Source organism: Aythya marila, assembly GCF_965140915.1.
Source record: "Aythya marila genome assembly, chromosome: 8".
NCBI classification, from domain to species: domain Eukaryota; kingdom Metazoa; phylum Chordata; class Aves; order Anseriformes; family Anatidae; genus Aythya; species Aythya marila.
Window position 1 is genome coordinate 18,977,019 of NC_139049.1, and position 22,993 is coordinate 19,000,011.

The 22,993-nt window shown below is 37.0% G+C and overlaps 1 protein-coding gene across 4 annotated transcripts in view; it reads right to left on the minus strand.

Moving 5' to 3' along the window:
- Window positions 1-13,544: 13,544 nt before the first annotated feature.
- ADGRL2 (adhesion G protein-coupled receptor L2) overlaps window positions 13,545-22,993 on the minus strand; it is a 392,820-nt gene continuing 383,371 nt past the window's right edge. For all 4 annotated transcript variants that reach the window (XM_082765657.1, XM_082765656.1, XM_082765658.1 and 1 more), the window contains 2 exons: window positions 21,239-21,367; window positions 13,545-17,907 (listed from right to left, as the gene is read on the minus strand). In XM_082765657.1, the coding sequence (XP_082621783.1) occupies window positions 17,153-17,907; window positions 21,239-21,367 (884 nt within the window). In that variant the 3' untranslated portion in view covers window positions 13,545-17,152. The remainder of the gene's footprint in view (window positions 17,908-21,238; window positions 21,368-22,993) is intronic.

The following is a 22,993-nucleotide window of genomic DNA, read 5'->3' on the forward strand; positions in this document are numbered from 1 at the left end:
TGGCTGCTCCTTGTGTCTTACAGGGGTAGAGAAATCTCAAATATAATTAGACAGCTCTAGAGATTTGCCCTTTGAGTGCAGATCTAAGATGTGTGGTGTTTTTTGTGTTTTTGTTTTTTGTTTTTTGTTTTTTTTTTTCAGCTGTTCCTAAAGCTGAAACTTACAAATGCTTACTATGCAAAAATCTTACTATGGGGTGGAAAAAAAAAAAAAAAGTAGAAAAGTATAATGCATTAGAATTACTTGCTTCAATAATTTTATAGACTTTATATTTAAATAATTATTTAAAAGCTCTACAAGGTTGATACTAGATAACTGCTTGACTATCGTCCTAAATCTGAGGCAAGTTATTCTGATAGTGCCACACTATCACAACAGGACTGTAGGAACCACTCAGGCAGGATTTTGGCCAATAGCTTTTCATTCTGTAAATATATTAAAGGTATTTAGGTACCTAAAGGCACTTGTTAAAATGTACTCCTCTCACTTTGGAAACCGAGCCAAAGAGATATCTTTTGCAGCCTGTCAGAAGGTCACCAAAATCAGCTTACTTTAGAATAAAGTTAGACAACCTTTGTGTTATTGTTTTGGTAGAGGATGACAGTTTAGGGGAGACATTCTTTAAAAGTTTTCCAGAGAATGGCATAATTTCTAATTAGCATTGTCAGGTGTATAGTTCTAACATTCTTTGGAAATGCACATATTAATTTTGCAACTTCCTTTTATAAGTGCAATCTCAGAATTGTATATGGTTATTAGTTTCATGCAGCTGTTCTGAAGCCTCAAGAACATGAGTACAAGAAAAGTTTCTAGATAGCCCTTTTTCAAAGTTCAACTAGAATATGTAGTCAAAAAAGGGAACAGAAGCTTTTGCTAACTCTAATGGTTTGTTTTTATTAAAAATTTGGCAGGATTGGTTTATTTTAAAATATACCAAATTACCTACAATAAATATTCCACCAGCTCTTTGTTCTTCACACCACAGAAGGAGGATTTATTTTGGATCCCTCCTTCAGTGCCACTACATCTTCACACTTAAATCTCTCACTGGATGGATATTTGTGCTTATTTTAGTGAATCACTAAAATTCTAACCCTCCTTCACCAACATAGTCTGATTTTTAATTTTTTGTTTTCTTTTTTTTTTTTTTTTCCCAATTGCTTGTTCTATTTTTCTTTCAGATTCTGTTTCTCTGTTGTCATCCTGCTTCCTTTTGTTCAATTTTTATTTTCCAGTGACTCATGTTCTGACCAGTGTCTTCCCCTGCCTTTCACAGAATCACAGAATCACAGAATTTTCTAGGTTGGAAGAGACCTCAAGGTCATCGAGTCCAACCTCTGACCTAACGCTAACAGTCCCCACTAAACCATTTCCCTAAGCTCTACATCTAAACGTCTTTTAAAGACCTCCAGGGATGGTGACTCCACCACTTCCCTGGGCAGCCTGTTCCAGTGCCTCACAACCCTTTCAGTGAAGAAGTTCTTCCTAATATCTAACCTAAAACTCCCCTGGCTCAACTTAAGCCCATTCCCCCTCGTCCTGTCACCAGGCACGTGGGAGAACAGGCCAACCCCCACCTCGCTACAGCCTCCCTTGAGGTACCTATAAAGAGTGATAAGGTCGCCCCTGAGCCTCCTCTTCTCCAGGCTGAACAAGCCCAGATCCCTCAGCCGCTCCTCGTAGGACTTGTTCTCCAGGCCCCTCACCAGCTTTGTCGCCCTTCTCTGCACCCGCTCAAGCACCTCCATGTCCTTCTTGTAGCGAGGGGCCCAAAACTGAACACAGTACTCGAGGTGCGACCTCACCAGAGCTGAGTACAGGGGGACGATCACCTCCCTAGCCCTGCTGGTCACACCGTTCCTGATACAAGCCAGGATGCCGTTGGCCTTCTTGGCCACCTGAGCACACTGCTGGCTCATATTCAGCTGACTATCCACCATCACTCCCAGGTCCTTCTCTGCCTGGCAGCTCTCCAACCATTCCTCTCCCAGCCTGTAGCTCTGCTTGGGGTTATTGCGCCCCAGGTGCAGGACCCGGCACTTGGCCTTGTTGAACTTCATGCAGTTGACCTCAGCCCATCGGTGCAGCCTATCCAGATCCTCCTGCAGAGCTTTCCTACCCTCAAGCAGATCGACACACGCACCTAACTTGGTTTCCTTGCATAATGTTGCAACTACAGTGACTGACCTTAAAGGGTGAGCTTCTGAGATTCCTGTCTTTCCTCTGCTTAATTTTAAACTATTCTGGGAAAAGAATGATGTCTCTTGGTTTTGCTTTTTGTTTTCTCCTGAGTGCAGATGACCCATTATAAGAGAAAGCAATGAGCTGTGCCCTGTTAGTGAGTGCTGCAAAAGTCAGTGTATGAAAATGAACAAATTGATTCTCTGTCCTTCACTATGATTTGTACTATCTCACTCTTTATTGAATTAAATGTGTTAATAAAGGATTTATATACCAGCTAAGAAGGAGTTGGCCGTCATTTATCAATTAATTACCCATGAAAACTGAAGTTACATGGTTATAGTAATTGTACCGATGGAGTTAGGCATATGCTACATGAAAGTGCAGTCACCTTGAAATAATGTGGGCAAATCAGCTTGTAACCTACAGAATACTATTAATAACATAGTCTGATATATTGCAGGACTGAAATTTGTCCTAAAGTGATGTATAGATAGACTGCAGAATGTTTTATTTTTGGTTGAAGTTTTGGGTCACAGGCGATCAAATTGGTTGAGCTATAGTTAATTCTGAAATTGGAGATTTCTCTCCTACCATATCTTAGATGCATGGAGTAAGCTTATTCTTTCTTTTGGGCTGAGAGGAAGGGTTGGAGAAAGACAGGTGGTACAAAACAAAGTTGTAAAGTAGGGTAAAGATACATTGATAGAAATTGTAGTGACTTCAGCAGCTAATTTCTAAAGCAGTAAAGTAATATGATACAGTCCTCACTGCTATTCTCTTTTAAAACCAGCCTAATGCAAGGTCAGCTGCAGCCATTTTATTGATAGGGGAGGAAAGGGTCTATGCAGCTGCTAAGTTAAAAGTGGTATTATATGCTTCAAGTCTTTTGTGCTTCATTAGGCACTGCTACTGCAAGAGCTTAGAAGGCAAATTGTACAAAGCAGAATATTTCTGCCTGGTAACACATGCTGGGTTTGTTCTGTAATGAATGAGAAAACTTGTAAAAAAAAGCAACTATGATATGACAATCTATCTTAGAGGTTCTATAAAATATGCTGATATGCCTGCCCCCTCCTCTTACAGTACTGATTATTAAATAAGTACCAATATTAAAGTATTCTTGAACACCCACGACCCTCATGTAATTTAGCTTTCTTGTAGTGCTGTTAGAGCCAGGCTATTGGCCACTTTTTTGGCCAAGTCATTGACTCTATAAACTTCTTCTGATGACTGGAACAGACACTGATGCTGTTCAGACTTTGCTGCCGTAGTGTCAGACAATGAATGGAAATTATAGCATGCTATTGTTTGTGTTTATATTAGAATTTAGGTATCCTAATTAGGTTGTCAAAGTCTATTTTCTTTTCTGCTCCTACAGAGAAACATGTAGTCACTTCCCAAGAAAGCTTACAGTTGACACTTTTAGATGAGGTACAATGAGTGAGTAACAAATAGGAACAAAAAAAAAAAAGGTTGAAGGAGCAGCAGCAATATGATGACCTAAGCCCTGTTTAAATCAAAATCAAGATGCTCATTAACTACAATTGTCTTAGGAGTCTAGAAGGATGATATAAGAACAAAAAATCTGATGAAATTTCAGTTTTTATCTATATCTCCTTATCTAATCATTCAATTGTCTTTGAGCAGAAAATACAGGAATTGGCTTGAGAAGGCAGTTGATTTTTGGTTTGGTTAATTAACTTTTTTATGCAATTATTCATCTCATCATGGTATTACCCTGCCCCTAAACACACCTTCATTAAAAAACAAAACAAAACAAAACAAAAAAAAGGCGCCTTAGTTTGAGTGTAATATTATGAGACATATTTAAATGTTCCTCTCTCCAGCTTTAACCTATGGCTTAATAAATGAAAAATGATATGCACCAAATTGCAAGAATTGTGCACAGGCATTCATTTCAGAGTGAAAGCTATTTGGATGCAGTTATAAATGTTCCAGTTGTGCCAATAACTAAACAATACAATTATTCTAGCTTTATTGTTGAAGCATTTTACACTTCAAGTATATTATATGCTTCTGATCATACATTGTGCACCATGTACTCTTTGTAATTATGGCAATCTGAATAGTTGTTAAGGTTGAAAAAGGTAACTGCCACTAGAAATCTGGAAAAGTGAATTAATTAATGCATTTTGTTAAGTAAGAGAGCATTGTCAAAGTTCCCATTTTATGTCAAATGCAGAAATATGCTAAAATGCTGCCCTTTGAGAAAAATGTATTCTTAATATTTCAGTTACATTGACAAAGATTCACTTCAGATTTCTTTCCAAAGTCATGTATGGGTCTCATGTCAAAAATCCAGGCTATAAATGATACCACCTCTGCGCAGTAAGAACAGAGGTTAGTAGCCTCTGCAACCACATCAGCGTAAGGAGAAGTGAGGCCAGAGTATAGGTAAAGATTATGGTGTCTGGTATGTGAAATAAGAGACTACCACCCATTGATTGAGCATTCTGTAGCAGAGAAGTTCGTGGATATGTTACATAAAGCTTCAAATTCAGGGCACTAAGGAAACATCTCTGTAGAAGAAAGTGTTTAAGATAATGTTTTGCATCTAGGTCAACTGAGGTGAAGTTTATCCACAGCTTGGCAATCCCCTAAGGAACGCTGCATGTCATATTACATATAATACCACATTACCTATGAAAGTAAATAGATGTTTTCACATAGCATATTTGCCTACATTTCTATTGCAAAGTCCATGCACCATGGAAATTTGTGGTATCTTAGCTTGTGTTTGGCTTCCAGCCCTGCTGTGAGATTCATTTCCGAACCAGACCTTCTGGTGGCCATTTTGTGTCAGGGCCCAGTAAGGGCCTGACAGTTTGTGCTGGGTACGTGGTGCTGCTATAATTAGCTTATTCTTCCTCAAGGTGAGGGATCCATTGCTAAAACCTTTCTAGCTGATTCAAAGCATGGATTTCAACCCAGAGGTGCTAAAGGGTGACTATCTTAATTTTCCTGCTGTATCTCTGTAAGAAGCCTTCAGTTTGGCTGAAGGAAGTGAAGAACAGCTTTTTCTGCTCTGGATGCTGCTTTGGGGATACTGGCTTTAAGTCCTGACTGGAGGATGGTTTATCTGTTTTTCAGACAGCCAGACAGAAGCACAAGCTCCTCTAAAGACAAATGGAGTGTCAGTGGCCAACTGCAGAAAAGATAAAGGATTCCAAAAGCTGTGAATATTGCAGTCAGCTATCCTGGGCCTATTTAATATCCTTTCATTCCATCTCCTTTCATCACTTCAGTCTTTGCTAGTCAGAATTTAAGTTGTTTAGTTGACTACATTCACAGAAGTATGATACAATAAACTCTGACATATTCTAGTATAGACTGGTAACTTATATGTATTACTCTTCTTCTCCTTCTATAAAACAAGTCTCACAGTCTTTCCCGTTCCTTATTTAGATCATTGTCGTCTTGTCTCCTTTAAGCTACTATGAACAGGAATCGAAGATAAAGTGTTTGTAGGTAGCATTTTAAAACAGCTGCAATTTCAGTGCTGGACGAGCCTCCTGATTAAACAAGTGGAAAAGCTGTGATTTATACTCTCTAATAAATGTCAGAAAGAAGAAGAGCAAAGAAGAAAAAACATCCTATTATAGGCAAGTAGTAGCCAGGAAGTAAAAGAAGAACCTGTGTCAAGAAGCAGAAAAAAATCAAGAGCAGAAAAGAAATTCAAGGGTGACAAAGAAAAGGATCATGGCCATTTTGGTGAGTAAATACTTTTAGACAGGTATTGATCTAGTGGGGAAAAAAGAACATATGCTCTCCACTGTAAAATAGCACTTACTGGGGGTGATGCATGCAGAAACAAGGTTACAAGTGAAGAAAAATAAAGCATTTGCCCATAGTTGGAAAACATTTTTAAAAATTGAAGTCTTGTTTGTTTTTGTTTTTAATGTCCCGTACCCAAGTCTAAGAATCAACAGACGAGAATACAGAGTACAGAGAGATATTCATGGTGGTTCAGAAGAGAAATCATAATCTCACTGAAGTCTGCAAAAAAAATTTGCCATTGATTTAAGCGGTTGCCAGGGCTTTGCTCCAGGTTTTACTGTGGTTAACAGTAGTCTGTTGCTGATTGCAAAACAAAGCAAGGCAACAAGGAACATGAGGAACATGTGGCAAAACATTTTCCTTGTTGTTTATCTTCTGCTCTCCTCACTCTTCCTCCTGCTGAAGATGTTCCTGTGGGTCGGTCCTAGCCTTGGAGTATGTGGTAGTGGCTATTTTCTACCTGCTAGATGGTCTGAGCTGGATTCCTTTACTCGTAGGGCCATTCCACTAGTGGAAGAAGTTGAATATGCATAAATATAAATGGGTGAGTTGTCTTGTTTCTTAAGTGAAAATAATGCACCAAATCTTGTCATTCCCCACCCCCCAACTGTTTTATTATTCTTTACCTGTTGAGAGAAAAGTGATTAAGTAGTGAGCATTAAATTTACCAGTGATGATACAAATAGGAGAGCATGGATGTGGAACAGCACTGGCTCTGCGATAAGGTAATGAAACAGATGGGATGAGCAACAGAGAGAAGTGACAGGAAATAGAGAGTACCATACAGCAAACCTCACTCTGTTCCTGTTAACTGGTGCAAGTCCGAAATAATCCCACAGACCTCAATCAAAATATGCTGATTTCATATCGGCATAAGTGGAGTCAAAATATATTTGGACAGAATCTGCTTGCCCTGTACCTCCCCTTGTTGTAACAGAATGTCTGTGTGTGTACTGCCTCATATCTTCGTTGAAATGATGAGGATTTCAGTATTTCTGAAAAATATTCACGAAGGACTGTATAACTACAGCATAGTATTTTGCCCCAATTCACCAAAAACAACCAGATATCCTAATGATCTCTCCCAAGAAGGAGTCACAAAATTAAATTTCATTCCTCGTAGTGTTGTGTTGTTTTTTTTTCAACTGTATTCTTTCAGTAAGAATTGCTGCTTCACAAATTTCAGTATACTGAGCAGATTTGATGCTGAATGTTAAAACTATATTGTTTGTCTGAAGATACCTTTTTTTTTTTTTTTTTCTTGAGTGTATAACCTGTTGTGCTTCATTTTGTGGTACACAGCAGACAACAACATGCTGATCCACCATTTCACATGGAGATACTGTACATCCTTCCTTTTTGAGTTTTGGAGGATAAACAAATACTAAGTATTTGACATGAGGCAAACCTTCCCCTTGCCTGATTAAGCATCTTCACCATTCACTCAGCAGAAGAGCTGTTCTGCAGGCAAATGGTGCTGGGGTTTGAAGATGGAATTTGCTAGACTGAATGCAACTTTGTACCAGCCATGGAATACGTAAGACAATGAAGAGACATCCTCTTCATTTCAGCATTTGCTAATGGATGCCTTCTTAACCCTGTTCACTGCCAGTGTTGCTACTCTTACAGGAAGTACTCTGGCTGGTATGCAGACTGCTTCAAGAGCAGCCTGGCTGTATCTGCTGTGAACAGAGACCTTGAAAGCTATTCTTTTCCTGATATATTTAATTAGAAAATACGTAAAATGGATATATTTTTTCCACATCATATACTAAAAAAGGTCTTAGTTTTTATTAGAAGGAAAACTTTGTCTGTATAATAAACTTGCAAGGTTTTTAAACCTTTAAGCCTTTTAAACCTAGCTGTAACTTGATGCTGGAAGACTCCCTTCACATCAATGAAATGTGCAAATCAGTGTGTAAATAATCAAACCACATAAGAGTAGTGTTTTCTGAATGATTTTCCAGGTCCCGTATAATCTTTCTGCTCCACAGAAATATATTTTATGTTTATTTTTCCTGACAAATGCAAATTAAATACTTCAATATTCAAGGTAATCATCCCTTCTAGGGAGGGGTCGAGGAGTGGAAAGGAGAAGGGGAGTTGTTTGTTTTTACCAGCCCAACCAAGAGCTTTTCTGTGTATATGTTTAATGAATGAATCAGCCTACTTTAGCACACAATTGCTTAGATCGATAATTATTCAAGAAACAATATTGCCTTGGGAAAATCTATAGCAATAAAAAAGAAATCTGGATGGACTGAATAACCTTTTCAGGCATATATTTATCTCCAAATGAGGCTTTTTATTTTTTATTTATTTATTTATTTTAAAGTTTCTATTCTTTAGAAAATGCATTACTGGATGGTTAAAAAATAATCAGATTGTTAGTGTTTAGAGTCTGGAGTTCAAGGTGGCAGTGAAATCAAGCATTAATGGACTGTATTCTCAGATGTATAGCTGGGAAGATTGTTAGGTTTTAAATATAAAGTCAAAGTGGCAATATAAGCTCAATCTATGCATCTGTACTCTAGTGACAACTGTTACCATTACCAATGTGAACAGATAGCAGGTTCTAATTAAAGTTACAAGCCAGAGGGAATAGGCATTAAGAAAGAAAAGAATAATTCTGTGAATAAATTGCACTTGATTTACTAGTTCACAAAAAAAAGGTCTAAAAATTAGTACCTGAAATTACTTTAAATACAGCATCTATCAAACCACAGAACAATAATCAAGTCGACCTAATTAGAACACTTATAACTATAAGCAGCATGTAGTATGTTCTTATCTTGACGTGGGGAGACCAAGCAGTCCCCTAAGTGCCAGTTAATCTACAACAAACTTTTGCTGAGACTTAGGAGAAACCCCATGCAGCAGCTACCTGCTTGCTTTCGATATCAGACTGCCTGGGCTGTAGCTGCTGGTACTCTCTTTCTGCAGGCACATTAAGTGTGGTCTCAGCATGCACACCATGAGCTGGATCATAAAAGGTCCATGAGAAATTCACACAGCACTTTGTGAGACCAGTTGTGCCTATAAATGTGAGTTAGCCTTCTTTATATATATGTGTCACTTTTACTTGCATGTTCACTTACTCGCTTATAGCATTCATTTAGAACAGAAATACTCCGTGTATGAGAGACAAACATTGTCTCTGAAGATACACAGCTTTTAAGAGTAGACACAGACCAGATTCCTGTAGTAATGCAGAGGAGTGGGATATCAGGCAAATCACCAGCACCTCTGGATGGGTATCAGTGCTTCATTTACACTGATCAGTCTCAGCAGGGAAGGGAGCATTCGTAGCTCTGTGTAGCATATGGGAAGCCTGTGCTAAGGCAAATGTTTAAATAGCTTTCTCTCACTATGTGTATTGACTGTTTTCTTCATTTTCAGTGTTTTGTATGAGCAGTAGAATTTCAGTCATTGAAATAAGCTGTTTTGGATAAATCCATTTTTTCAAGTGTTCTTTGAAAATGTCAAGACATGTTTGGAATGGTACATTTCTAGTCTGCTTTCTGTGAGAATGTTGGGATCTGGCAATGCTATTAGATTAAGTATTTAGGACATTAACCTGAAATACCAATTTTGAAGAGTTAGAAATGCTTCATTAAACTGGCATATTTTGTCATACAACCCAGATGAATGGACACTGGTGAGATTTTTTTTCTGTGTTGCTTTGAAGGGGCTACAGTTAGTAGTGGTGGAAGGAAACATGAGAACAAAATTACTCCTGTACCTCACTTTATTCTTTTATTTTCTTCTCTATCTCTGTGTATTCTCTTTGTTCCCCTCACATTTTGAAAGAAACGGCCAGGTCTGGCTTTTCCAGGCAGCCTCTAATGTGTACAGAAACCATCACTGGTTCATGCAAGCTTGCATGTGTTTGTGCTTCGTCACAGAGACAACCCTGCCACCAGCCATTGCAACTACAGTGAGGATCTCCTCAGGAAGGTTTTTATCAGGAGCCTCACGTTAAGCCACACCTGCCTGAAAGAAAAGCAGAGCTGCAAACCCATCTCAGCATTTGCAGTAGCAGCATGACTGTAACCGAGCACGGAAAGAAGTAGGTCACCGGGAGCAGCTCATCAGTGGCATGCTGAGGGGCTAAATACTCTGGCCAGCCCCAGTTTGACTCTTTGAATTTCTTAGCTAGAAGCTATGTGGAAATGAGGACCAGTAAATCCACTGGGGCCCAGAGAACACCTCAGCATTGTGGAACCCACCCAAGTTTTGACACTTTGTTGGCTGTGATGCACCCACGCTCCCTGTGGGCTGTGTGCACAACCAGTACCATGCATGTAAAGCTGCATGATCAGAGTAACACAGCCCCATCACATCACATGTGATATATGTTGTGTCAAAAACTGTAGTGGTTTTGGATCTGTGCAGGTGGAATCTGTGACCTTTTCACAACACAAACTGGGAATCATTGGGGCTGGTGCAGAGCTTCCATGGTGACATTTACACTGGGAAGTTGCACAGATTCACATGGCTTCTCTGCTAGCTCCAGCTGTAATTATTGTCAGGACAGGAACTTCAGCAGGAGGGGGGAAGGAGCCCCCTTTTAACTGAAAGTGTAGATTGTGACATTCAGAGGCTGCACTGTCACACATGAGGAGGGCAATAATAGTGCCTGCTGTGGCTCACCTCCGCTGTGATGGTGTGGCTGCAGACATGCAGCAGCAGAATGTGGGATGCCAAAATATCCTTAGTGCCAGAAATGTATGTGTCTACAAGGTTGGAATTGTTTCTTCCCCTGAAATGATGTTCATTGTATTGTACCTGTGAGTGATGTATATTGGGATTTCAGTGACTAATTTCCATCTGAATTTCATTTTGAACAGATAAGTAAGTGCTTTTTGAGTCTGACATGTAGAAACTCCATATGTAAGCATGCAGTGCAGAGGAAACACTGCTGAAAGAGATGTAAATGCTCAGGGCAAGAAAATCATGCCTCTCTAACATACTAAAGTTAAGCCAGTTGTGCAGCTGCTGGAGGTGGAGGGAATGGTTGATGTAATTTATTTGTATTTTAAAAATAAAAAATAATCCCTACCAAGAGGTCATTAAAGCAGAACAGTGTTCAGGAAGTGAAAGCTGAAGCAATTGTGCATTAGAAACTAAGAGGTAGAGCAGGATTAAGTGGTCAGGTTTTTTGATCATGGCGAAAGGCTAATGGTATAGTGCCCTAACACTCTGTGTTTAAACTGGTGCTATCTGTAAAAGGGGATGAACATGCTATCTGAAAGGTGGCAACATTTGCTGTTAACAGAGAATTACTTCAGTTAATCAGAACTAAGGAAGATTGTGAATGACCTGGGTTAACAAAGTGAATAAATGGGCAGTGTGATGCAGATGAAATGCAGTGCTAACAAATACAAGGTTGGGCACACATTCCTGGGAATAATTGGAAGTATCTGTAGGCTTTGTTGGGTTCTAAATTAACCATAATTATTTAGGTCATTACTTTCTATGATCAATTTAGTGGAAAAATTGGTGTTGTGAATGGATACTATGAAGACAAAATATGACGTGGGAGCACGTGTGTGTGTTGGGGTGGTGGGGTGGGGTGGAAGATGGAATAGAAAATACAATTCCATCCATAAATCAGATATAACAATCCACCAACAATTTTGTGGTTTACCCTTTCTCTTAAAGCATTCTGGCAAAAAGTAATTCAGCAGACTGGCAACTACACAATTAGAAAAATGGAAGAGTCTGAAAACAAGGATTTATTTAGAAAGGAGTCAAGTAATAGAAGATAATGGGGAAGTGTTTAAAACAATGAGTAGTATTAAGAATACAAGCTAAGAAGTTTCTATTTATTCTGAAAATGAAAAAGAAAAAAAAAAAAAAAAGGCAAAGTGGTCTGTTCAAAGTGAATGAAAATGAATTATTTCCATAAAAACCTCGTTAACCTTTGGGACTCATTCTCCTAAGCAATCATGGAGGCTGAGTTCAGCAACATTAAGCTATTTTAAAGCTACTTGTATGCTACAAGACTGGGACAGTTATTCCAGATAGATATTCAATGATTCTTATTCAGTCCGCCTCTCTTTTAATTATACACTTATGACACAGGATGTTGTGCTAACTATTTGTGAATCAGACCTTTTAATGTAAGCAGATGTTTCTGTGCTCAACTTTGCTGCCTCTAAGCTTTAAACTGGTTTGCAGTACAGCATCTACACTGAGGCAGGGCTCTACTCTAACAGTTAGACAGGAGACATGTACCCAATGAAGAAATGGTTAAAATTTTTATCAGCTTTGCTTTAGAAGAACTTTTTTTTTTTCTTTTGATAAAACTACCTACTATGATTGTTATTTCTGTCACTGTGACTTCCCCACTCTGTGATCCCCTGCCGAAGACCAGCAGCTGGTGCATTACATGGAATGGTGTTTTAAAATCTTCTTGGTGCTGAGTTGAGGCTTGTATGATTTTCTATAGCATTTCTAAACACTCTGGCTGCATCATCGTGTGATCTGTTTCACATGCCAGGAACTTTGATGGGGCACAGTTGAGATTAATGATGACATAATAGAGTAAGAAGAGATACTAATGCTCTTAGGCATGAATTAATGAAATACCACTGAGAATTTATCCTGCATGAATAAAAGGATTTAGAAGTTGTCGTTCTAAAAACCGCATGAGGTATTTTTACTGGGGAAAAAAAAAAAAAAAAAAAAAAAAAACCTGCTGAAATGGACAGGGTCCTAACGAACCTTTACCCCAGATTTTTTCAGAGCTGGATGCTTCAGCCAGATCTGCTAATTGAATTCCTACTAATTCACAGTGTTTATATAAATGAGGCACAAATCTCTTGTATCCAGAGCTGTGGTGGTGCTAACTTTTGTCCCCAGCTCAGTACAAAGCTGGCTTCCAACCTCCAACGTAGTTCTAGGGTAGAGACTCAGCAGGCTAGCAGCATTCATAAATCTGGATCCATACAGCAAGACCCTTGCTTACTGGTAGCAATGACCTTCATAAATATATATGGTGACTGCTACCATCTATTTAAAAAAAAATCTAATGTATGTTTCACCATTAGCTCCCTTTGTGTCTTTGAAGGGCTAAAGTGTCTTTGCAAGGCTACAGCAGAGTGGAGCTGAAGAGTGCCTGTGTCCCAGCACTTTTCATTCTCCACCATCCCCCTAGAATTTGTGAGTTAAGACCCCCATGGAGATGTACTTGTCTGTATGTGTATATATATATATACATCTGCCTGTAGCTTCACTTGAATTAAAAAATAATTTTATTCAGGGATAAAATTTTACACTAGCATATGTTGTCATATAATCAATTCTAGAAGACAAGTTTTGTTAGTCTTTAGGCAAAGTGGGATAACAACAATACACAGGGATCATTTACTTTTTGTTGTTTTTCTGTTAATGTCTGTTCTGAGTAGTTCAGAAAGAAATTTTTCTTAAAAACTAGGACATAAAATATGACACGTATTTTATCCATAACTTATGTCAATTTGAAACATCTTTTATTGCCTACATAAGTGAATATATGTAAACTTTATTAGTAATCTCATTTCCAATTTAAAAGCAAAGGTGTATTGTAGAATTCACAGATAAAGATTAATTTTAACTATAAAGGTATTACCAATGTAGCGTTTCTTCATGTTATGGTTCACTTATGTAGAATTGAGATGTATTTTATATTCAACAATGCATAGCACCATTATACAACAGTTCACTAAATGCACATCCCACTTAATCTTTTGTAGGAATATAACTGGACTGAAGTTACAAGGAAGAATTGGATGGAGCCAGTAGGGTTAACACTGATACTAACAGGAGATTACTAGCCATAAGAAAATTACAGCTCTTCTGAAAGACAGTGCCTAAAATAGCAGCATATCCTTGGCACCATCATAGGAACTGGTTAACTGATGACCCTGAAGAAACACTTGTTTCCATTAATTCTGCTGTCATTATTTCGTTATTCTCGACTCTTCCTCTCAATTCTTCTGTCCTTCTGATCCCAAGACAAGATGGCAGGAACATGAGAGAGAACATAAAGAAATTACAGTAAGCTGTCGGCCATATAATTGTATTGTAAACTACTACACTGAGAAGTTACACCAACAGAAATTTGGCAAGGTATCGGCTGCTAGTTGTTAGCTAAACACAGGACACTCACTGGTATAACATTAAAAAAAAAAAAAAAAAAAAAAAAAAAAAAAAAAGAGAGAGAGAGAAAAATAGGCTCACTAAAAAGCAACATCTACATTACAAAGACGCTAACAAAAGAATTCCCTTATGATATTTAGGTTCAGCTGGTTCATCTTAGGTTCATCAGCTCAATTTTCTTGTTTTATGTATACGTGTTACAATTGCAGTTGAATATATTTTTAAGATCACAATGCTACAAACCTTTTTCCAGCATGTAGTTTCGCCACCATTAAGTTAGACAACACATGACACAAAGGAGTACTTGCTCGAATTAGGGCTGAATATTCTGCTGAAAGCTGGTGATGTTATTATATCGTGTACTATAATTACTTGAGCACCACAGTTTTTAAATCCCTAAGACATGATTTCCTAGGTAGAAGGCAGCAAGTATGCTTTTAAGTTACCAGACAGACCAAGGGAATCATTTTGCTCCGAAGCGTCTGCTGTATACCCTGAATCAGAACAAATCCTTATTTCACAAAGACTTCAGATTTTTAAAGCATCTCTGCTAAACAGAAGTAAACAGTTTCTGATTAAATTTTAACTGTTCCAGTGACTCTACCACAAAGATAGTAACTTTTATGTATTAAGGAACATATTGACAAGCGTTACCAGGAGGGTAAGGTAAACATGCCTTTGTCTTCAACAATTGCTACAGTGCCACAGTCCCAATTACAGACATACTGAGGTTATCTGAACTCTGAGGTTCCATCTCATCTCGGATATTTTTTTACAAAGTTTGAATTGTCTCAACACCACAAAGTCTTGCCCAAAATATTTTTTTGAAATCCAAACTTTTTCAAAATGCACCTACACAAAACCAATGTGTATTGATATACATTCCAAATGGAGTATTCTTATATTCCAGCACATTAGAAGCTAACAGAATTTAAAAGGCTTTCAAATGAATTTTTGCTGTTGTCATACATATAGTCGCAGGTGCCACATATGAAAACATGGCCTCTGTGCTATGAAAGAACACACTTTTGGAAGTTGAAAAAAAATGAAGTCCTTGGTGTTATCTTTGAGAAGCTCTGGTTGAGACGGACAAAAAAGGCTTGGGAACAAAGACTTCAGACTTCCAATTTTGCCACCAATTTGCTGATAACATCTTGGGCATCAGCTGCCTTCTGCAGTTTTCTAGTCTGATAAAAATGGGGCAGTCATGCTTATTTTTCTAACTTAAAGTGGTGCTGCGATGGATTATTTGCACAGCAGATTATTTGCACAGGAGTGCTATCCAAATGCTGCTTACTCACGTTTTCCCCATTATAAGACTATATCTTCATCACTAATAATTAACTGCTAATTATTGTTGCTCAGAATACGATGGTGGTGTTTACCACCTTATTTTTGATTTCAGTACAGATGCCTACTTAAAAGTTATGTAAATATATGAAATTACAGTACATTTTCCTAATGACCCTGCTATATCTGAGTTTGATCCTATTCAATTGTGACTAAGGTAATAAATAGTAAGTAAAGATGAACTCTTTTCTGTCGAACTACATAGACAGCTTCCATTGTACTCTCAACACTTAAATCATGAAATGTAAAGAAGCCATTCTAAGCAGGATACAGCTGGGTCAAAAGACTGCTGATGCCAATTATGCTTCGTACATAATAATGCACATTTTACCTATTTGGAAAAAAAATTCACATTTATTTACTGTCAAACAGGTGTTAAACTTTACACTGGATATTAGTGATGGGCTCATTATTAACAGGTTTACACAAAGGGATGAAAAAGCAGAATTTTGTTGAAACAATTTACATTTCATTATATTTTTATCATAAAATAAATTAATTACTAAATATAGGCAGAAGGAATATGGAAGAGTAATAGTTATGTTTTATTTATCTTTTTAAAGGACAGGCACCTTTTATTCATGAGAAAGCTTGTGAGAAGTGTCCAGTGTCCCCTTTACCCCTTACCACCCAACCCTGATTAAAGAATGAACAGGGAATTCAGTTACAATCTTTGTTAGCTATACCAAATTTGTGCAAGGCTTGGCATAATTGGCTTCTAAAACAATTTTCTCCCCAAATCATGTTTTTGGCAATAAAATTAAAAAAAAAAAAAAAAGAATAAAAACTAACTTGTCAAAGCAGAACACTGTTTACAGTGAAAAATAAGTGAAAACAGGTAGAACTTGCATTTTTAATATACTACTGTACTATGAACAGAGTGTAAGAAAAACAGTTTATAACGTATGTGCAACCAAGAGCTTTTCACAATATTTTCTTCAAACTCTTTAAAATTATTTTTTTATGACAATTATATTTCAGTTGGACACAAATGTATTTATTTTACCCTAGCAATAGAACAAAATATAATTTCTTTAGCCATTTTTTTCATGAGAACGGTTCATTGTACAGTTGAGGAAATATATGAAATAAGGCCTGTGGCTTGATTGCTAGTGGTTAGACATGTATTCAATCTTTGCCTTAATGGAAAAGATTTGCAGTGAACTGCAAACTGATGCAGAATATCTCTCCTGCTTTTGCAAGTCTTGTCAGGAATAGTAAGGTACAGTAAATTTGTCCCACAGGATTTTAGAGCCTACGCCTTGTATATAATACAATGTAGGCCTAGGAAAAAAAAAAAAAAAACGGTGCAGCCATATTTACAAATTTAGTTCACAAACTGCTGCAGTAAAATGGCTGGAAAGTGTTTCTTTTTCTTTTCTTTTTTTTTTTTTTTCACAATTTTGTTAAATTCAGCAGCAGAAGATATCTTAAAATACCTTGTTGGTATTTTTTTTCTTTGTAACAAATAATTCATTTTAGTATACTCTGTGTATATACAAAGTTTTTGTTTTATAAAAATTCACAGAACTGCGAGGTCCAGTAATCCCCGTTACACCGGAGAACCACAGGGTCAACAGAATTGTCTCTTCAAGCAGATACGAGGGAGCCTGCACAGGGCCAATTAAGTCTTTTAATACTTGTATGTGGCCTTTAATATCTCTTTGCTACACTATTAAAGGCTTGTCACTAGCTGCATTTGTCCTTCTCTAACATCCCCTTCTGGAATACATCCTTCCTTGTTAATGGGAATTATATAGCCGTCGCTATTACCCCTGCTGATTTGATAGTACATCTGAAGCTGATGGCCAGCTCCTAGATTTGGCATACTCTTGTAGTAAATGTCCTCATTTTCACTCCTCCTGGAGGGAGAGAGATCTTCTTCAACGTCGGGGCTGCTCTCTGGATATGGAGAGTCTCTGAGATTGGGCATGCTCGTGTAAAGAGAGTCTCTGTTGGGGGACTGGAGGTGGTCGTCAGCCTCGGCTGTCAGTTGTGAGACGTAGCTGTCGGTTCCCTCGGTCTTCACTTTCTTCTGGGGCTGGTACAGAAGGGAGTGAGTCCGCTGAGGAATGAGTGGGGCCTCAAGCTCTTTGTGGTGGAGTTCCAGCCCAGGGGTGTCACTGTGCATCAAAGATGAGGCATCTGCCACGATGGCGTCATCTTCGCTACTGCTCCCGCCGATCACAGCCTTGGCTGGCAGTGTGCGCTCCAGGTTATGGTTCTTGCTGCTGCCCCGCAGGTTGTTGTGCACTAATTCTGAAATGATCATTTTCTCAAAAGCAGTATCATTCAGGCTTAGTCCACAGTCTACAACTTGCACACTGTCATTATAGTCTCCGTTGCGCAATGAGTAGCTGTTGTTGAAATTACCATTTAGCGGTAGAGTATCCATGGCACTTGTATCCCTGGCATTGTTCAGTGAATGTCCTGAAACAGAAAAGGACAGCTCTGGTTATTGTCTGATGTCTATTTCATCACTTTTTTTTTTTTTTTTTTCTTAAACAAATTCTTTAATGTAGTTCAGGACAAAGTTGTACTTGGAAGTAAGACTTGAGAAAAGTAAGGTTATTGAACATTCCCAAATGTAAACAGTTGCACACTTCATATGAAAGATGCATTTTAAAATAGTAACATCTATTTCCTGTGGGGAATAGTGGCATTTTAATTTCTTAATTTAATGTCAATTCTGTGACTCTTCCACAAGGAACTGATCACTCCATGCCCTTGCATATGTAATGCAAAGCAATTCATTTGGAAACATCTATGTTTTGAAGTACACCACCATGATTTAGAAAAAGAAAATTAACAGAATTTGTCCTAAACGACACTAAATTAAAAAGGAATTAGATCACAGACATAACTGAAGGTAAATGTACAACATAAACCCACATAACTGGCAAGCAACTACTTAACAACATTTCTAACATTTTTCCTTTTTTTTTTTTTTTTGAGATGAAGTAAAGAAAAGAATGAAAAAAATGGATAAATACAAAGAATTTATGTTAAACAAGGACAGCCATCTTTCACACTACAGGGACCAGGGCCCACAAGCACCATCCAACAACACGATAGACAGCAGGTGGAATGACTCACTTTGGACAACTCACATCATGTCTGTCTGCTCAGGCTATCTGGCCTAAGAGTAGCTGATATATAAAAGAAAGTAAAATGATTTATTGTAACATGATGAAGAATTACTGAGCTTCTCAGCAACTTAGTCAGAGCAAGGGTTCAGCAAATTAGATTATGAAGCAATAACAGCTTTTCTTTTCCCACTTAATGTAATTTTTTTGCACTAATATTCTGTCTGCCAACAATGGCCCCAGGCTTCTAAAGGTCAAAGTTTGCCTGCAGTCTGCATCAGTCACAGTGACAGCACTGAATGAACCAGAATCGTTAATTAAGAGTTAGGCCCACAGTTACCATGGCCATGGAAGTCAAATGCAGAAATGTTAGGAATTTCTGTAAGTATGGGTCACAGAAATTAAACCAAAGAATAAATATTAGTTGTGGAATGGGAAGAGGAAATCAGCAATGGCTGATACCTCATAGCTGCTGGAGAAATGACAGATCGCGTAAGTCCTTTAGAAACATGGAAAGAAGTTAAGGGGGAAAAAAAATGAAGTCTTATGATGATTAAGGTCTTTATGTTTTTGATTTTGGCTTTTTTTTTTTTTGGGGGGGGGGCACAATAAAGAAAAGGATTTCCTATAGACACAAAGACATGTAAACTATGACAGCACAGTGCTTCCCAAGCAAAGGAAAAAAAAAAAAAAAAACAAAAAAAAACTTTGAAAGAAACTAAACAGTCTGAACCATGGAAAGTTGAATGGTTAGAGCATTCCTAGAAAATCACTTTATCTACAGATATGTCTAGAAGTAAAGAAAGAATGGAGTGACTTTACTGAAATGAGACTGACCACTGTGAGGCTGCTGCATTATATGCAAGGCTTGGAGGAGTATAAGAAAAAGTTGTTTTGGAAAAGATGTATTTTCCTGTGTTTTTTTTTGTTTGTTTGTTTTATTTTGTTTTTCATAATTAAAGCTGCAGCTTATCCTAGAAAATTCCATCTTCTCTGGAAAATATTGTTTTCAATTAAAAAGTAATTGCATTTTCTCAAGAAAAGATTTTTGTCTTCAACTTTAGAAAATGGAGTAATAATCTCCAAATAAATTCTAAATAATTTGCAAATCATTTTGTATTGGTGTTATTGTTAGCTCCTCTTCATATGTATTGATTTAAACAGTGATGAGGGTTGTTTGAAAGGTCTCTTTAAGCTTTGATTAAACAGTTTTATAGTTCTGCAATTTCATATATGTTCCAAGATTTTTCTTGCAAAGGATTTAGCTGCTCAGAACATATGGCATTTATAAAAGTAGACAACACATGGACCACATGCTGGCACTCATTTCCCTCATGAAAGTGATTTAATTCTATAATTTTAATTCCCTTTTCTTTTTCTAAACAGATACCAAAATATATCTGATAATCCACAATGAGTTTTCTATGATACACTGCAGAGTTAAGCATGCTAGAATATATTTAAATTGGTTTGATGAGGCAAATTTTGTTGCCCATGATCAGGTAATTCATTTGAAATCTTTCCATAGCCTGTAGCAAGATTACCGTGGGAATGTAAAAATATAAGTAAATTGTTAAGTATTTCGGCTTGACACTGCTTTGGTTTTAAAAAGCAAATTATTTCAGCATTCCATAACTTCTGTTACCAATAGGGTTTGCTACAGACCTCATGTTGTTTTCCAAAAAGCAGTATGCAAGTACTTTTTGAATGTGGAAACATTTCATTTGCAAATTGTGAACCACTTGCCCGCTGAGTCTACTTCATGACCGCTAGTTATGTTTTAATTGTGCCCATTAAAAATCATGCTGAAAAAATTTACATTTGATAGGCAAAGTTAAGTTTTACTCCCATACTTGTCTCTCTGTAGGTTGCTAGAGGAAAGCATAAGGAAAGTAAGAAAACAAGAGAATGAAAATAGAAACTACAGTACAGTTAAAAAAGAAACTTGAAATAAAAACTGGAAACAAGGTCTTATGAGCACTTTACCAAAGATTTATCGTTCCAGTTACACTAAAGTGATCTTATGATTCATCTAACAGTAACTGCTAGATATTTACTGATGAATTGCACTGTAGTTAGAAAAAGCAACTAGATACTCTAACAACAAAATGTTAGGTAAGTGATGACACCCTTTATTCATTCAGAACTAAACTGTTCTAACTGTTAATCTCAAGATTTTCCTAAAGGAAATGATCTACCATAAAGCTGCACTATACTATAGATCTGTTTGACGCTGGATACAATTTTATACACTGGAGTATCCAAAGGTGTCAAGATGCCTTGCACTGCTTTAGTATCTAATCTGTTCCATGAACATGTTTTTCTCAGCAAGCTTTTGAGTCAACCTTACATTGCATAGACATGATACCTCTAAGTGATATATATCTTGAAGATGGGCTCTCAGACCATGTGATGTCAGTCCTGTAATAGTATATTAAGATTTATGCCACCTGTGTTAAAAACATGGATAATTATTGGTAAATACTGTTATGGCAAAGGCATTACTATAATATAGTGCAGTTTTACAAGCTGACATAGGCAACACTGTATTTCTCAAACTGACAGAAATTCAGAATGTATAGCTAGGGTATTGCAACTTGAGTTTCTATCTAGGGAAAAGAAGGGATTTGGAGCGAGCCAAGAAAAGCGGTTTTACTCAGGAAGTATAAGCACACCTGGTGAGTTAAACACAGGAGCTGAAGGGGCATTACATACAACAGTTTCAGCGAGCAATGTGTTATAGGGGTTGTTAGTGCCGTGTGGTCGAAGAAGAGGGTTTGTTAGTAGGTAATTGCCAGTCATTCCTAAAGCAAAAGAAACAGAAAAAAAGTCAGTTCTTTAATTTTATTCTGACAATTTCAATAAAGAATATTTTTTATTCATCATGAATCATGTAGAACTTGTCAAATGTAATTCAGATGAAAATTTCTGAATGTATTTGAGCTATGTATTTGAAATGGGAGTAGAAAAATATAGTTAGATGCCAGTAATTCACAGGTGCTGTCCAAATCCCCAAAGTAAACATCTGGTGAGAGTGACACTTACTAATGTATACAAAATCACGGTTACACAAGAATAGCAATTAAATGTGTAGAGATCAAGGTACTACATAAAGCTATGGTAACTTCTAAAATGATATTATGGAACACTTCTGCCCAGAATTGAGAGAACTGAATTTCTTGAATTTAAATGCATTGAAAAATGTCTTATGATGGATCAGAGCTGTTATTCACTTTATGACAAACACACAGAGAGTGGAAGGGAATTGCTGTTTTCAAACAGACAGTGGATGACAAACTGCAAGCATATCTTAGTATATGCAAAAGTATGCATGCTGAGGGGAAAGCAAATTTATCTGCCAGGTTTTAAAAAAAGAATTCCTTGAATGACAACTTTTCTTTAAACAAGCAGTTTACAAACAGTGTAACATGAAGCAAGATACTACAGGAATTAACAGATTTTTTAGAACATAGTTTACATGTTAGTGTAATACCATTTAAACAATTCAGAAGAATTAGAAAAAAAATTAAGCATCATTTGAAAACTATAGAATCTATTAGCTCTGATTTCTAGTTACCAGAAGAATAATTGTTTGGAAAATTGACATGCACACACACAGGAAAAAAAAAAGGAAGAAAAAAAAAAAAGAAGAAAAAAGAAAAACACCATGAAAAACTATCATTTAAAACTTACTTTAAACACTTCATTAAAGTAAAATTCTACTTCCTTTTCTACTGCATTGCACAGCAATGCATCAGGATTGCATCATAGACTAAAGTACAAATAAAGAGCCAACTATATTTTTATACTATATTTTTATTTGGCAATAGAAAAGGCAGTATATATTTCAAATATTAATGCTTTTGTACTACCATAGGTACTTGGTAGTTCAAAGAAGCAGATAATTCTAAGATTCAGAGACTTATTGCCTGATTATGCCAATGTTATTTGAAAGTTTATACCAGTGAACAACTAAGAAAGTTTTTATCATAGCTTTTTTTCAGTTGTTATCTATTTACTACTAGAAATACTAGCTCAAATACGTTTTGACTTTTTTTGTGTAATATGTTTTATCTTGGTTTGAATTATTACCCGTAATTTATAGTAAGAGAACTTTGTTTTTCAATTCAAATAGTTTGCCACTTTTAAAACCTTGAATTTTATGAAATGATACTTGCCAATAATTACTAAGCTACCCTTACATGCATACTAAGATAGTAAAATTATTACAGTTGAATCATGACAGTATCATTTTTTTCTAGTCATGACAGAGCATCTCAGGTGACTTGAGACTGGAGTTCCAAAGCAGGGAGAAAATTCCAAGATCTGTGCTCAACTCTGAATTACCTGAGTTGCAGCAGGAAATCCCAGACTTTTATCTGGGATTCTGGCATACATATGGGGTTTTAATAAATGAAAAAAAAAAAATC